Source organism: Anguilla anguilla, chromosome 11 (assembly GCF_013347855.1).
Source record: "Anguilla anguilla isolate fAngAng1 chromosome 11, fAngAng1.pri, whole genome shotgun sequence".
NCBI classification, from domain to species: Eukaryota; Metazoa; Chordata; class Actinopteri; order Anguilliformes; family Anguillidae; genus Anguilla; species Anguilla anguilla.
The window spans coordinates 3,785,362-3,801,938 of NC_049211.1; the positions used below are offsets into that span (position 1 = coordinate 3,785,362).

Here is a 16,577-nt window from a genome sequence, read left to right on the forward strand (position 1 = left end):
TAGACCCCGAACGGGCAAGAGTTTTGAAAAACAATTTTTTTTAAATGCCTACTCACCTGACTGTTATCTTATCAAAGTTGAAAGGACTCAACAAGCAGTGACATAGGCCTATTGTGCCTATTTGATATGAATAAATAATACGATATTTTGTTAGTCCATATTTATATTGTATGTGCTCATATGCAAAATGAAAAGGGAGTCATTTACACTGCTGTGACCCCCCCCCCCTCAGTCCCCGTGGCGAACGTGTCCGAAGTAAGATTGAGCTGATGAAACTCCTGGCGGGGTCTGTTGACATCACCAACTTTGAGTACAAGTCTGGCCTGTTTCTGGAAGAGGGTTCCATCAGACTGAGGAGAAGGGTACGTACCTGTGTGACACAACACCTGCCTCTTAACCTGTGCAGCAGCACCTGCCTCTTAACCTGTGCAGCAGTACCTGTCTCTTAACCTGTGCAGCGGTACCTGCCTCTTAACCTGTGCAGCAGTACCTGTCTCTTAACCTGTGCAGCGGTACCTGTCTCTTAACCTGTGCAGCAGCACCTGCCTCTTAACCTGTGCAGCAGCACCTGTCTCTTAACCTGTGCAGCAGTACCTGCCTCTTAACCTGTGCCGCAGCACCTGTCTCTTAACCTGTGCAGCAGTACCTGCCTCTTAACCTGTGCAGCAGCACCTGCCTCTTAACCTGTGCAGCAGAACCTGCCTCTTAACCTGTGCCGCTGCACCTGCCTCTTAACCTCTGCCGCAGCACCTGTCTCTTAACCTGTGCAGCAGCACCTGTCTCTTAACCTGTGCAGCAGCACCAGCCTCTTAACCTGTGCAGCAGCACCTGTCTCTTAACCTGTGCCGCTGCACCTGCCTCTTAACCTCTGCCGCAGCACCTGTCTCTTAACCTGTGCAGCAGCACCTGTCTCTTAACCTGTGCAGCAGCACCTGTCTCTTAACCTGTACAGCAGCACCTGTATCTTAACCTGTACAGCAGCACCTGTCTCTTAACCTGTGCAGCAGCACCTGTCTCTTAACCTGTGCAGCAGCACCTGTCTCTTAACCTGTGCAGCAGCACCTGCCTCTTAACCTGTGCCGCAGCACCTGTCTCTTAAGCTGTGCCGCTGCACCTGTCTCTTAACCTGTGCAGCAGTACCTGTCTCTTAACCTGTGCAGCAGCTCCTGCCTGTACTTCTGAACAGCAAAATTACTTACTATTCATGCAGAATTTTGTATATGCATACTTATGATTTTTTTCCTTTTTCTTTTTTTTATAAAGAACATGAATTTTCTTAAAGTGTATTTTGGGTAAATATCTGTCTGTCCTGCCTCACACACGTTTTGGGAAGGGTCCGAGTGGCGTCAGCATTATCAGGGTTTATCTGGTCTTTCTGTCCTATCGTTTGCTTCTGCCTGGATTGACTCAAAACAAAAAAAAAAATAAAGTATTGACCACTTATATGTGTTTTAACAAAAAACTTCTACTTTCTAAATAATGTGCACCAAAGGCATGCTATTATGATTGATCCCATTAGACATTTTTAAAATTGATTATTGACTTAATTAGAATTCCATGAACATAATTAGAAATTAATCTCTGGTTACTGAATACAGTGTTTCCGATTTCTCGTACCTCACCGTCTCTCATGTCCCCCCCGCCCCCCCCCCCGCACGCCCCCCCCCCCCCCCCCCCCCCCCCGTGACCCCGCAGCGTCCGAAGGGAGACCACGCCGCCTCCACGGAGGACGGGACGCCGTCCGAGCGCAGCTTCTCCTCGGAGAAGACGGGCACCCCTGAGCGGAGCCACACCCCCCACAGCCAGGCCGCCACCCCCCAGCGGCCTCTCCTCACGCCCCAGCAGCAGGCCGCCGCGCCGCCCCCCTCCCCGCAGTCCCCCAGCTCCTTCTGCTCCCCCCCGCGCCTGGTGCGCGCCTCCCCGCTCGCCCTCGCCGTCGCCGTGACGCCCGTCCGCCGGCCCGCCAGCGCCCCCGCCCTCCAGTTCGGGGAGTTCTCCCCCCAGCGCCTCGGCCCCCCCGACACCCCCAGCCGGGAGCTCCTCTTCCCTCGGCTGTCCCCGGCCTGCCTGGACTCCTCCCTCGCCCCCCTCGGCCCCGCCCTCAGCCCCGAAAGAGACCCCCGCCCCGCCTTGGACAACCTCAAGTCCTCCCCCGCCTTCTCGCTGCCAGTGTCCAAGCACTCCCCGCGATCCCTGCCCATCTCGCACTCCCTAGACCCCAACTCGCCGTCCAATGGGGAGGAAGGGCCTATCAGCTACGCTGGATCGGCTGGACCGCTCGTGTAGTGAGTAGCAGAGTGGCCGTATCCCATAGTAACCATAGCCGTATAACTGACCGCTATGGTTCCCTCCGCGTGAGCCGTCTGTGGGGGAAACTGTGATTTATTTATTTATTTATTTAGGGTCCCCATTAGCAATACACAGTGTGCAGCTAATCTTCCTGGGGTCCGAACATAAAATACATACAATACATACAAGCTTGTATAGTGAGACATAAAATCAAACAAACGGACAAAATGATACGAAACAGTAACCTTAGAAAAAATAAAACAAGAATAGTAATAAATGAAGAATAATAATAATTTAAAAAATCCATATATATATATATACACTGTTCAGATGCTTACAAAAGGACAACTCAGTTAAGCCACCTTACGTAAAAAAAGAAAGAAAAAAATCCATATATATATTTAATAACAATTAGAGTTCATCTTGAAAGCTTTGAGCCGTGATTATAAATACATAAGCGCAGATTACAGACATTTGATAAATAAACAGCGATGTGTTTTGATTTTCAGCAGCAGTTCTTTTCTGTTTAACAGATTTTTTTTAAATGAAAAAAAAACAAACATTTTTTTCCCCCTCTCATTTCAGTGGCTGTTCCAAGTGTGGCTCCTCGTACCCAGGCATGGTGTTCAGGAGACCTGACCAGAAATCCTACTGTCCAAAATGCACACGTACGTCTCAGTTTCGCTAATTTAGCTACTTTAGATGTGTGTGTGTTCGCACGCAAGAATTAAGAGAGCAGTTAAAGCTGTCGTGCCAGTCGATGTCTGCGATGTCTCGTTGCCTCAGTTGGCGGTTTACGTTTTCGCTTTCCGCTTCTGTAGCCGAGAAGAAGCTGGAAGCCCCCCGAAACATCGTCTTCAGGAAGGTAGCGCTCCCCACGCCCGTCCGTTTCCGCCCCACACCCGTTCAGCACGTCTGCCTGCCTGCATGTGCTCTCCTGCTTGTCCATCCGCCATTTCCCCCTTGTGTGTGCATGGCGCTCTTCATCTCCTGGGGTTTCTGTCTTCTTTCCCATGGGGGTAGGGTGGGGTGGGGGGAGGGGGAGGGGGTTCCTGCCTGTGCTGTACGTGCTTTTGAATAAATGGTGTAGAAATTTTAGCTGTTGAAATTCTCATTGCCTGTGCCGTGCTTGTTCTGTGGTGAATAGAAACCAGTGTAGATGTTTGCACCTGAGGTTAATCATGTTAATGCCCATCTCGACCGCATGTTTTTCAGTTCCTTATTTCTCAACCGCTTAAATTCAATTGGCAGCCATGGTGTCCAGTGATTGCTTGTTCGTGTTTAGGAGCATGCCTGCCCTCATGGCCGAATATTCTGGTCTTGGGTCAGGATTGGTCATTCGTAGGTCCTCCAAATGGGCCTACTGATCAAGGCCTCCTTGGGCAAAGGAAGGAATTGGGTTTGGAACCTAAAGGTTGCGGGTTCGACTCCCAGGTAGCGCACCCTGCTGTTTTGCTCTTGAGCAATCCGCTTAACCTGCACTGCTTCAGTAAAAATATCCAGCGGTATAAATGGATACTATGTTGTGTAAGAAAGTCGCTCTGGATAAGAGCATCTGCTAAATGTATTTTAGCTGTTGAAATTCTCATTGCCTGTGCCGTGCTTGTTCTGTGGTGAATAGAAACCAGTGCTGTGTGGCTCGCGCTGCTGTGTTGATGTTCACACCTGAGGGTGAATATGCTAATGCCAGGAAATTTACTGTACTGAAGTGCCACCCGGTGGGTTGCGATTTGTAAGATCTCGGGCATGAGGGCGCTGTGTATGCCAGTCTGCAGCATGCTTTTGGTGCCATGTTTTTGGAGCTGTTACGGGGTTTGTGCTTTGTATGCGCTGAGGGCTGGGAGGGAGAGTGGGGGGGGGGGGGGGGGGGGGGGGCTAAAAACCAGGTCACATGTAGGCAGTGAGATGGCGAGTAGAGGGTCTGAACGCACCCGTTCCAAATCCCTCAGGGCAAAGGCTCGCTCGGCTGATTTGGTCCGTTTCAGTCGAGCGCTGAATTTTCACGCTGCATCGAGAGTTTCACAGTCAGGCGAGTCGTGTACAACCGGGGATATTCCAGATGCTTCTGTATGATTGGAGCACTTTTGATTTAGGCCTGTGTCATTATAATTATTGGAATGTTCCTAGTTTTGACCAGCAGGGAAAACCCGAGAGTAGAATTCATACACTGACACTGGCTCAGTGATGACAGATGTTTTGTCACTGAGGTCAAAGCCAAATTCATGCAGCCCTAAATTTTTGGAAGGGCTGTAGGACAAGACCTGGCGCTCATATTAAAGTGTACTGGGTTACTACATTCTGTTGTCTGATTCCCTTGGCAATGTCCACTTTCCCAGTTTCACAAAAATGTATGATTTGGGCATTCCAGAGGAGTACCCATAAGATGTACGAGTGGACAACCGTGATGCTGGAAATTTGTTTAGTTTTAGAAGCGTAATTTTATTGTGACTGCATTGGCTTCACTGCTGAAATGTGAAACTCAGCTAACTAGCTGCTGGCCGTGTTTCAGTTCTGTACCTCTTTCATCTGCAGTACAGCTGACTGCACTTGTATGGGACGCCTGTGTTCCTCCCCCCCCCCCCCCCCCCCCCCCCCCGCCTTTGCTCCTGATTTTAATCTGAGCCCACTCTAGCAACCTTCAGGACCTCCCAAGGGGCCCCTTTCGACAAAGAGCGCTGACAGCTGTGCTGCGTGCTCGCGTTAGCGCACCAGCTCCTGGCTGTGTTCAGCTATCGGATCTACCTCCCCCTGCTGTTATCAGTAAGGTTTCCCATCCACAGCTGTGTTCGAGCCTCAGTTCACCTTTCCGCTCTGTGATATGTCACGCTGACACTTTCGGCGCTGTATAGAAAGTGAAAGGTTTGGGCAGTTGAAAGAAACGCTTGTGCTGAGGTTATGAAAGTGCCGTCGCACACACGGTGTGTGTTCTGTTACAGGAGCGAGAGAGCTAAAGAGATGGATAGAAAGAGAAAGAGGTGTGGGCCCACCCCCAGCCAGTGGGGTACTGTAAGTGGGAGAAGGGGGAAGGAGAAACCTACATGGTGATCTGGTCCTTCCCAGTTCTCACTGGGTTCTACCCAGCGGTGAATGGGTTCTTTGGGTTCTACCCAGCGATGACTGGCTTCTGCTTAGTGGTGACTGGGTTCTACCCAGCAGTGACTGGGTTCTACCCAGCGGTGACTGGCTTCTGCCCAGTGGTGACTGGGTTCTTTGGGTTCTACCCAGTGGTGACTGGGTTCTTTAGGTTCTACCCAGTGGTCACTGAGTTCTTTTGGTTCTTCCCAGCAGTGACTGGGTTCTTTGGGTTCTTCCCAGCGGTGACTGGGTTCTGTGGGTTCTACCCAGTGGTCACTGAGTTCTTTTGGTTCTTCCCAGCGGTGACTGGATTCTTTGGGTTCTGCCCAGCAGTGACTGGGTTCTGTGGGTTCTACCCAGTGGTGACTGGGTTCTTTAGGTTCTACCCAGCAGTGACTGGGTTCTGTGGGTTCTACCCAGTGGTGACTGGGTTCTTTAGGTTCTACCCAGTGTTCACTGGGTTCTTTTAGTTCTACCCAGCGGTGACTGGGTTCTGTGGGTTCTGCCCAGCGGTGACTGGGTTCTTTGGGTTCTACCCAGTGGTCACTGGGTTCTTTAGGTTCTACCCAGCTGTGACTGGGTTCTTTGGGTTCTACCCAGTGGTGACTGGGTTCTTTGGGTTCTACCCATGGTCACTGGGTTCTTTTGGTTCTACCCAGCGGTGACTGGGTTCTGTGGGTTCTGCCCAGCGGTGACTGGGTTCTGTGGGTTCTGCCCAGCGGTGACTGGGTTCTGTGGGTTCTGCCCAGCGGTGACTGGGTCCTGTGGGTTCTGCCCGTCTCTTCACAGTGGCTGCCGTGCGGGCAGTGCCGGGCGTGCCAGGTCACAGCGGACTGTGGCACGTGCGCCAGCTGCCGGCACGGCCTGTTAAACCCCGCCTCCCTGAAACCCGTCCGCTGCCGCCGGAGGAAGTGCCTCTGTCCGATCCGCAAGGTACGGGCTGGTGGTCTCCGTGGAGACGCAGGAGGATCATTCCACGTGAAATCTGTCCACCTGCTCACCGGTCCTCGTGCATCCAAACCAGTAGCCGTTTGGTGAGGACACTAATCACTGAACTAGAGAGTTAAATACTAAGACTGTTGCATATTTGGCATAAATTATGTATTTATGTATGCAGTTAAAGCGAAATAAAAGTGACTCGTATTTATGAGGATACTATTCCATTATGTCCCAATAAACAGCAGAGATCTGGCAATCAAGAGGTGTAGTGCTGCATTTACCGAATGAGCCATTAAGGCCTAGAGTTTACACTGTAATCTTAACCTATCCCCGTACCCAAACTCATTCCCTGTGCTTTTTTGGGAAGCTTTGGAAACATGGAAATCTATGAGCTAAAACAAATATTCTGGCTTCTGTGATTGATTTCACTGGAATGATCCAGGGACACGTTCAGCTTCTGGGCGTGCGTTTTTATTTATTTGTATTTTTTGGATTTTAAAAAAGAATGCTTACTGCCAGGTGAAAGAGTGCAAACGCTTCTCAGATTGAAGTAATTGCATTTCACAGCAACTCTAGACTAAAACTTCTAGAGTTATGCAGTTAAACTTGGATTCTTGAATTTAATATATGACGTATAAGTTTTTAATAGACAACCAATGAACTGTTAAAGAGTGAATTTTAATTGTGTCTGGAATCTTCTATACCCTGGGTTTTCAACAGGGGTCCCCTCTCCTAGATGAAGCAGATAAGTTTACTGAAGTGGGATAGAGTAGGAAATTTGTGTTTTTGTAGATTAGTTAGTAATACATGGAAACGTGTTTGAATATGCAAAACTTTATTGAGACTCGCATGCTGAAAGTTCCTGCTTAATGAACAGTGTTGTGTGCTACAGGCAATGTGGATTTTCATACATATATGACATACAAATCCCTCATTCAAGTGCAGCGCGGGCATCTATGTAAGTGTTTCGCAACAGAATGAACCCCCATCTTGTCCGAACTGGACTTTTCTCGCCTCAGACTAAAGACTAATAGCTAACCTAATCTTTTTTGAAGAGCTTGCTTGCTGCTCTCCCACAACATATGCAGTAAAATATCTAGTGTTAATTCAACTCTTAACAGAGTACATATATAGTCCAGTAGGAACCCATATTTACTCTGTAAGAGTTGATTTAACACTGAATGTTTTGCCGTGTATGGAAAACCCCCACTACTGCTGCCCTTAAGCCTTTTAGTCTGTCCCTCTGTCCCTCTGTCTTTCTGTTCCCTCACGTTTATACATAAATACTGCACACCTTTGCATGTCCGGTTCGCTTGACTACAGCCTGACCAGTGTTATTTTCTTTGTCACTGACTCTAATCACCTTGACAGTAAGCACTACTAACCTCGTTGCGGTTTTTGTAATTACAAAATGTTGTAATATGTTTGAAGTGCGATTGATGAGAGTTACCTGATGGTGATGATGAGAGTGGTGTGGCTGAGCTGTTGTGTAATGCTTTTTTCAGGACGGCCAAGGCCAGTGGGTGCTTGGGAGGGCTTCGGACACGAAGGAACAAGTCACAACCACGCCGGTAAGACCTACGGCCACGGTGGCACAATTATCTGCAGTTGAGCATTAAAGATTTTTAAACGTTCATCCCTCTGTGACTGTGTGTATCATGTTTATAACAGTCTAGTGTGGTAGCCTGGCATGCCGAGTGTGATGATGGTCTTATTCTTTTCCCTCAAGAGTTTAATCATTGGTTACGCTTTTGTGTTTTTATTTTGTGTTCACGTTTCATCAGTGAGCGCAGTTTTTAAAAGTAAAGCCTTTTAAGAATATGATCAACGCAGATCTATAACAATAGAAAAATAACCGAACGTCTACTTCCTTTACCCTTTCTTTCAGAAAAAGACAGATAAATTGTCAAAGTTTGGGAGGAAACTCAAATTGACGGTGAGTAGGAGAATGCTTCACTTTGAATCATCCCACAGGGAGCACATTACATTGCATTACATTAGAGCCGTTCGGCAGATGCTTCTGTCCAGGACGACTTACAAGAAGAAGACAGTTGTTGTAAGTCACTCTGGATAAAAGCGTTTTAGACCAGCAGTCGCCCCAGCGGTGGGAGGTAAATGCTCGGAGAACACAAATGTGGAAACCTGGGATTGACTCGTTAACCAGCTATGCCTGTTATGGGCAAAATACACGAGGATTACACCATAGGAAGATGTACAACTTAGCAAAGCAACAAAATTGCAATGTAAAAAAAATGTGAATAACAAACAATGTAATGACAAAATGGAAGTGTTGTTAACCACAGCCACAGTGGTTAAGCCGTTGTGGGGGGGGTGGGGGAGGGGATGTCAACAGCAATTCTTTGGTTGATTAATATGCATGTTTGGCACAGCTGATAGGTCTGGGGCACAGGAAGGTATGGGAGCCAAATCAAACATTTTTTTTGTTTGCAGAAATTAAAGAGGCAAATTGCTGAGGATGTGACGGTGAGTGCAGCCAGATGTTTGGTTTTTTTTAGGTTTTTTTTTTTTTATTACGTCGTTACAGTGAAATGTATTTGTGTAAAGGAGGTTTATAGTCCATGTACAAGAGAGTCCAAATCTAACACTGAGATTTCTCGTTGTTCTGTCTGTATTGTATAAGGAGAGCTGGGCACAGCCACGGTTCCACACCACATGACATTACAAGATGGGGGGGCACAACACACTGTCTGTCTGTCTGTCTGTCTATGTACACTACATGGCCAACATCTCGTCCAAAATGATGGGCTTTAATATGGAGTTGGTCCACCCTTTGCTCCTATAGCAACCTTCACTCTCATGGGAAGGCTTTATACTAGTTGTTTGAGCATTGCTGCAGAGATTTGCTTCCATTCAGCCAGAAGAGCATTGATGAGGTCAGGCACTGATTGGCCGATTTGGCCTGGCTCGCAGTTGGCTTTTCAGTTGATCCCGAAAGGTGTTGGATGGGATTGAGGTCAGGGCTCTGTGCAGGCCAGTGAAGTTCTTCTGCATTGATCTCGACTAAATAACTTCTATATGGACCTCCCTGTGTGCCCAGGGGCATTGTCATACTCAAGCATGAAAGGGTCTTCCCTAAACTGCTGCCACAAAGTGAGAAGCACATAAAGAAACGTCTAGAATGTCACTGCATTAAGATTTGCCTTCACTGGAACTAATGGGCCTAGTCCAAGCCATGAAAAACAGCCCCAGACCAAGGGGTGTCTAGATACCTTTGGTCATATATTGTCATATATCTCTGTCTCTTCCTCCATCTCTTTATCTGTCTCTCTATCTCTCTCCTTCACCCTTTCTCAATCCCTGAGGAGGATTTTGGTTCCCCCAGTGGATAATAATCCTCCCATCATTGGGTGTTGCTAAGCACTGACGTACAATCTGTAAATGGCTATACCCTCTAATAAACACCCAGCATTCTAATAAAGAGAAAGTACATCTGTTGCAACAGAACTGGGTGAAATCACAGTCAGCGTTGCTACGTTCAGAATTTCTACTCTCTTCCCTTGCGCTGGTATTTTTTCTCTGTTTGAAAGTACATGTGGGGCTGTTGCTTTAAATATTTGGCTCACCACAGCCTAATGGTGAAAATTATTATCGTCATTCCATTTCACTTCACACGCCCATTTTACGCCGTCTCTTCCTTAGAGAAAGCCCAGGGCTCGGCGCCTGGAGTATGGCCAGACTAAGCGCTTTAAGAAGGTGAGGCGGTAAGACTTGGAACGGGGCTGATATCAAGCCTTCTGTTATATATATAATTATTATTATATATATTTTTTTAATGCATTCATGGCCAGTATGTCTGAAGGAGAGTCATGATCGTTTCTGGATTCTGTGGTTGCTTGGGGAATGATAATCCCACAGCTGTAAACTGTTGAGCGAATCAGTGCATGATTATGAAGTGTGTCGTGTTAATGTCAGTGGGCTGTGTTTGTGCATGTTAGTCGTGGTCCGGAGAACTCTGTGAACATGCCCTGGTTGGCCCAGTGTTAGTAGAGGTGGTGGTCGACGGTCACCATTGCAGGCCTGCTCTCACGCGTTGTTGGTTGTGCTACTGCTGATCTGTCTGCTACCAATGTTGAGCCGATAATGGTGTGCTACACTTCCCCAAAAGTATCTCGTCTTTCCAAAGCCCATGTTTGCAATCTGAAGGTTCCACTGATTTTCTCTAAGCAGTTGTTCATGCAGATCAGCTCTTTGTCAAATGGCAGCATTTCCACATAGTTTGATGACCCTAATCTGACTAAAGATGTGACGCGATCAGTACGCAGCCTACATTGACCAGAGATTGGTACATTAAGATTCCTGAATATTCAGTTGTACGTTGTGTGTCAAAACACAACGTACAGCTTGGACGATTGTTGTTAGGTTGTTGCTGGGGGCTGTTATTGGAGTACTGTTGTTGGCCCTGGACTGGTTGCTAAGGAACAAACAAGCTCATTGATGCAAATGGCACAGGTGCACCATTTGGCCAACTGGGTCATGTACACTTCTGCTTCCTGCCTGATGCATGCTGGGATAGGGTCCGGCCTCCCCTCAACCCTGAAGAGAAATAAGCGAGTTAGATAATGAATGGATCGATGGAAGCAAGTTAGATAATGGATGGATGAATGGAAGCGAGTTAGATAATGGATGGATGAATGGAAGCAAGTTAGATAATGGATGGATGAATGGAAGCGATAATGGATGGATGAATGGAAGCGAGTTAGATAATGGATGGGTGAATGGAAGCGAGTTAGATAATGGATGGATGGACGGAAGTGAGTTCAATAATGGATGGATGGATGGGTGGGTCTAAAAGGAGTTTCTCTTTGTGCAGCCGTATGCCGTTCCCCAGTACAGCGACACGGAAGACTACCCCGGATATTACGATGATAACGACGACATGGACGTGAGTATGAAGGAGGGTGAATGTTTTCCTACACTTAAGCACCACTTTGTGTTTGTTTTATTTTTCAATTAATCTTTTTATTGTTTTTCAAGCAGAAAATGCACATTCATCACATCCACCAATAGTTAATAATAATAATAATAATAATAATAATAATAATTATAACAGAAAAACATTTCAACCACAGTTGTTGGAAAAAAAATACAAAGAACATTGTTGATCTTATTTTTACAATTGTGAATCTGTGCTGGGCTACTCGTCTGTATGTTGACCTGTATGCATCTCCATGAACCAATAGAAATGGCCGGTGCAGTGAATGTGCCCGTGCATTCCCACAGCTCTCTGTTATTTTTTTATTAAATGGGAAGGAGATTCAGCGACAGATTTAAAGTTTCTGCCTGGAAACATCAGACCATTTTGTTTTAAGAGAAAAACACCTTTTAACTGATCCAGCGCTGCTCCCCTTGTTCACATTTTCCTCCATGCCACAGCAACCATTTTGTCTCTCACACACATGCACACACACGCGTACGCACAAACACACACACACACGCGCGCACTGACCTGCGCTCCCTCTGCGCAGAACGGGCCGAAGAAGCGCAGCCGGCGCGCCTGCGGGAGATGCGACGCCTGCCTGCGCACGACGGACTGCGGCCGCTGCGACTTCTGCATGGACAAGCCCAAGTTCGGCGGGCGCAACAAGAAGAGGCAGAAGTGCCGCCTGCGCCAGTGCCAGAGTCACGCCATGGTAGGCGCCCCCTTGTGGTCAGTCGCGGCTCCTGCGTGGGGGGGGGGGTGGGGGGATAGGGGGTGGAGTCAGCCCCGACAGAGCCAAACTGGGGTCCCAGCCAACACAGAGTGTTCTCACAGTGCTACTGGAATGTTCGGTGAACGTTCTAACATTGCCACAGCATTGCAGCAGCATTGCGGTAATGTTGCGGGGGGCGCAGGGTCAATTAATGCACTCGCCTCCAGAGGGAAGCGGCCTGCAAAATGAAATGGAAAATCAATCTGTGTGCGTTGTGTTACTCAGGCTGTGGTGTGAAGCATTAAAATCACTTAGCAGCCTCTGATGTCCAGAGGGATGGACAGCACGGTGTGTATAAATATACTCTAAGGTAAAAATGTGGTAAAAAGCCTTTAAAAATGCCTGTTTTTCACACCAAAGTGCATAAAATGGAAAGCCATTTTTTCGTTTCAGCATCATAAAGTACCCTAGCCCAACAGCCCTTTTGCAATAAATTGATAAACCCCCCATACAACATTAGCCAGCAGCAGCACGCTTCAGAACAGTCAATCAATTACACCAGGTGTGGCTAACCAGTTCCTGTCCATCTCTTCCTGAAGACTCCCTGTGTTGATGTAAAACATGATTTGGCGTGTAAATGGTAAATGGACTGCATTTATTATACAGCGCTTCTCCCAACTACTGTGGCTACATGAGTGCTTTACAATTAATGCCTCATTCACGCATACACACACACACACACAGAGACACACTCTCACACACGCACGCACACACACAGACACACACGCACGCGCACACACACACTCTCTCACACACACAGACACACTCTCTCTCTCTCACACACACAGACACACTCTCACACACACACACACACACACTCTCTCACACACACACACAGACACACACCATTGGCGAAAGGAAGTCATGTGTGATGCCAGCCAGCCTGTGGGGAGTAATTAGGGGTCAGGTTTCTTGCTCAAGGACACTTCAGCACTTCTTGCCCAGATTGGCCGGCGATCGAAACGGCCATTCTTCGATTGCTCCACCTCCCGAGCTAACGTCGCCCCCAAAAAGCGAAAGTGATTTATATATTTTCCTAAAATTTAATAATTTGCTAATTTTCTTGTGGTTTATTGAGCACATATCCAACCATCCACCTGACATTTTGAAATTTGTTATGAAAACGCTGACACTGATAACTGAAAGTAATTTTCCCAGGCTTCCCACCCTTTCACATGTCACAAAGTGATTAGTGAACAACCACTTTTAAAGTTCCTGCTTTTGGGCTGTAACTGTGTACTGAACTTCTCGTGGCTTAGAGTTCAATTTTTAAAAGTTGTTGTGTGTGTGTGTGTGTGCATGCATGTGCACGTGTTTGTTTGTGTGCGCGCGGGTGTGTGTGTGTGTTGGCACGCGCGTGGGTGTGTGCACGTGTGTGTGCATGTGTGTGTGTGCACGTGTGCGTGTGTGTGCATGTGTGTGTGTGCACGTGTGTGTGTGTGTGTGTGTGTGCACGTGTGTGTGTGTGTGTGTGTGTGTGCACGTGTGTGTGTGTGTGCGTGCACGTGTGTGTTCCACAGAGGCACTTGCTGCCCTTTCAGATGGGTAAATCTGGGGCCAGGCGACTCATGCCCAAATCGGGCCGGGACAAGTACTGGAGCAGGCGGGTGCAGTCGTCCCAGCGGCTGTCGTGGGAGGACATGGAGCTGACCAACGACGAGGACGAGGAAGGCTACATCGGGACGCTGCGGCCGGGTCTGTACGACCTGGACAAGGACCAGGAGGACCAGGAGGGCCTGGGGGACGCCGACGGGGACGTGGCGACCGCGGTCTCACAGGTGAGCTCCTGTCCGTGTCAGCCGCGCCTTCTCGAAAAGAGAGAAGCCGGAAAGGAGGACAGACCGCGCCCGGACCGGACGACTGGCGCAAAGGGAACTCCCCTCAAAACAGTGTTTCATGCCTGTGCGATGAGTGGGTAGATAGGCGCTCAACTTCTTTTCCTGTAGATGAACTCTGTGCTGCACTGTGACCCCAGCAATGGCGCGCTGGTCTCCGAGGAGCTCTACGTCAGCAGCTACCCCCTCGCCATCCAGGTCAGGAGAGACGGGAGGAAAGTCATTCCCATAGTGATCATTCCATAAGTCCGATCTTCTCATGGATGTTGTGCACACTTCCGCCATTGTCTGTGTTGCCTGGAATCGCACCTTTCCATGTTGCCCAGTGAATTTGGAATCACACCTGAGCCTTGTTGGCCATGGGCTGTCTGACCCTGTTTCTGGAGATCTACCGTCCTGTGGGCTTTCGTTTCAACCATAATTTGAGACGTGTTTGTTAGGGTTGACGTGAAACTGTACTGGACGGTAGGTCTCTGGTAGCAGGGCTGAGCAGCCCTGCTGTGTTTGGAAAGCACACAGGAGGTTAGCCACTGCTAATGTCTGGCACAGGCAGCCGGTGGTGGTGGGGAATCTCCTTTTGTCGCTGTCCACTGGGAGCTTCCGTTCTGTGGTCACTGCATTCGTTCGTAAATCCGCACGCCGGGATGCGCGTTCGCACCCGTTTGGTGTCGAGGACTGAATGTGGGGTCCCGCCCCTGGCCGCTTACCCCTCCTCTTCCCTCCCTGCGCCAGGACCACTTTCAAACGGACAGGACCAAACTCAAGATGGCGAACGCGGGCCGCTCGCCGGCCGTCTATGACACGGGCTTGCCCCTCCCTCCTCCGGTAAGCACCGCCCTCCGTTTCTCTGCTGTCTGCCAACCGGCGACGGGTATCATTTAGACTATCGTTTGCCGATATATCAAAGGCAAAACGACAAAATTATAGGACGTCTTTTTCCATTGCAAATACAAGTAAATTGAACTATTTAATTGTTTTAATTGTTTATATTATATTTTATACTTATTTATAATTTATACAGTTTTGCTTTTGGCCTTTTGGCCATGTTTAATGTTAGCAGGCTTGCTAACGGTATCTGCTGTCTCTGACTGAGTAGACAGAGCGAGTGTAACGGGGCGTGTGGCACCAAAATGAGTCCTGAAATCTGGGTTCAGATCCGGTCCGGTTTGGTACCGGTCATTATGGGAACCAGTGCCATAGTAGTACCACGTTTGGGTGCCCAAACTTCCAACACTTAAAAAAAAAAATGTTTCTGGTGCCATCCCTGGTCCACGCTGCTGTAAGTGAAACGTGTACCTGCGGGTGTTAAAAAACTGAGCCTCCTCTCGTCTGATTCATCCCTCGTTCAGCAGGACCCGGAGGTTCTGTACAGCCAGGCCGGCCTGCCGGGCCAGTACAGGAACATTCCGGAGCTCCTGAGCAGTTCTGGGACGGGCGGCGGCGACAATGCGCTGGTCCTGAGGGGGGACGTGGAGGTCGTGGAGGTGGATTCTGGGGAGCGAGGGGAACCTGAGTCCACCCCTGTGGTGAGTGAACAGAGTCGTCTTTTCTGTTTTGAGCTGTTTCAGAGTGAGGGCTTCGTCAGCACGGGTCCTGCTCTCTACCCCAGCACGGGCCTTGCTCTCTACCCCAGCACGGGCCTGGACATCAGGCGCACCGGCGTGGATACACACCAGCACCTCCTGACAGCTAGAGTGCCCAATTTGGCTTCAATCTTTTTAAATTTAGCAGCAGTTTCACTTCACGCACTTTACATAGTTTCACTTTACGCACTTCACACAGTTTCACTTCACGCACATAGGCAGTTTAGTAGTTAAAATGTATGGTACGATATTAGTAAGGAATAAAGAGAACACTCATTAGAGGGACTGTGTGAAAAAGACGTCACGTTGTGTCTGATCTGGACCGTGCCTGTGCCGACTGTGGTCGGAAGCTCTATAGTGCGATGTGCAACTGCCCATTGCGTTGCCTGGGCGACAGGACTGTTCAGACACGTCTGGGATCCGCGTTCATTGCTATCTAGTGACCCCTGCTGGTCATTTGGGGGGGGGGGGCTGGCAGACTGCATGCAGAAGCTGCATGTGAAAGTATAAGCTCTTCCTCCAACTTGGCTCTGTGCGAGCTTATCTGTAGTTTGCTAGTGTGAAAAGAAGCTTCTGGTGACACCTTGTGTTTCAGCGGAGAACTGCAGGTGTCTACACTTTGCCAAATCGGCAGTGGGGATCGCACATTAATGTGACTGCGGTCGCACATAAATGGAAATTCAGATTATGGTGGGAATTGGACATGTTCAGCCCCACGTTGGGCACCAAATTTATAACGTGAATGCTATTATAATTACAAAAATAATTGCTATTGATTTTGCTGTACACTAATATCATCTGCTCACTTTGCTATTATAATATTAATATTGGACAAGTGTGTGCAGTGGTGTGTATGTAATTGGAGATTCCAAAAATTAGGGTGGGAATTGAATATGTTCAACCCCACGTTGGGCACCAAATTTATAAATACAATTTTTAAAAGTCATGTTGGCACCATGGTTGATAGCTGGGTAGTTAAGGTTATGGAGCAATCTTGTTCCTGGAGATCTATCGTCTTGTAGGTTTTCACGCCAACCCTAACAAAGTTACACCTCATTCAACAGCCAGAGATCTCCTTCAGCTGCTGATCAGTAGGTGAATCGGGTGTGCCCAATTACAGTGGGAGTGAGACCCTACAGGACGGT

General features: G+C 48.4%; 1 protein-coding gene across 1 annotated transcript in view; it reads left to right on the forward strand.

Moving 5' to 3' along the window:
• The window catches only part of mbd1a (methyl-CpG binding domain protein 1a), a 37,428-nt gene that overhangs the window by 20,284 nt on the left and 567 nt on the right, over positions 1-16,577 (forward strand). Inside the window, exons 4-18 of the mRNA XM_035383288.1 lie at positions 233-362; positions 1,696-2,285; positions 2,875-2,957; positions 3,111-3,154; positions 6,154-6,297; positions 7,809-7,874; positions 8,192-8,239; positions 8,755-8,787; positions 9,964-10,017; positions 11,135-11,206; positions 11,790-11,954; positions 13,535-13,792; positions 13,961-14,047; positions 14,582-14,674; positions 15,202-15,375. Of these exons, the coding sequence (XP_035239179.1) occupies positions 233-362; positions 1,696-2,285; positions 2,875-2,957; positions 3,111-3,154; positions 6,154-6,297; positions 7,809-7,874; positions 8,192-8,239; positions 8,755-8,787; positions 9,964-10,017; positions 11,135-11,206; positions 11,790-11,954; positions 13,535-13,792; positions 13,961-14,047; positions 14,582-14,674; positions 15,202-15,375 (2,041 nt within the window). The remainder of the gene's footprint in view (positions 1-232; positions 363-1,695; positions 2,286-2,874; positions 2,958-3,110; positions 3,155-6,153; positions 6,298-7,808; positions 7,875-8,191; positions 8,240-8,754; positions 8,788-9,963; positions 10,018-11,134; positions 11,207-11,789; positions 11,955-13,534; positions 13,793-13,960; positions 14,048-14,581; positions 14,675-15,201; positions 15,376-16,577) is intronic.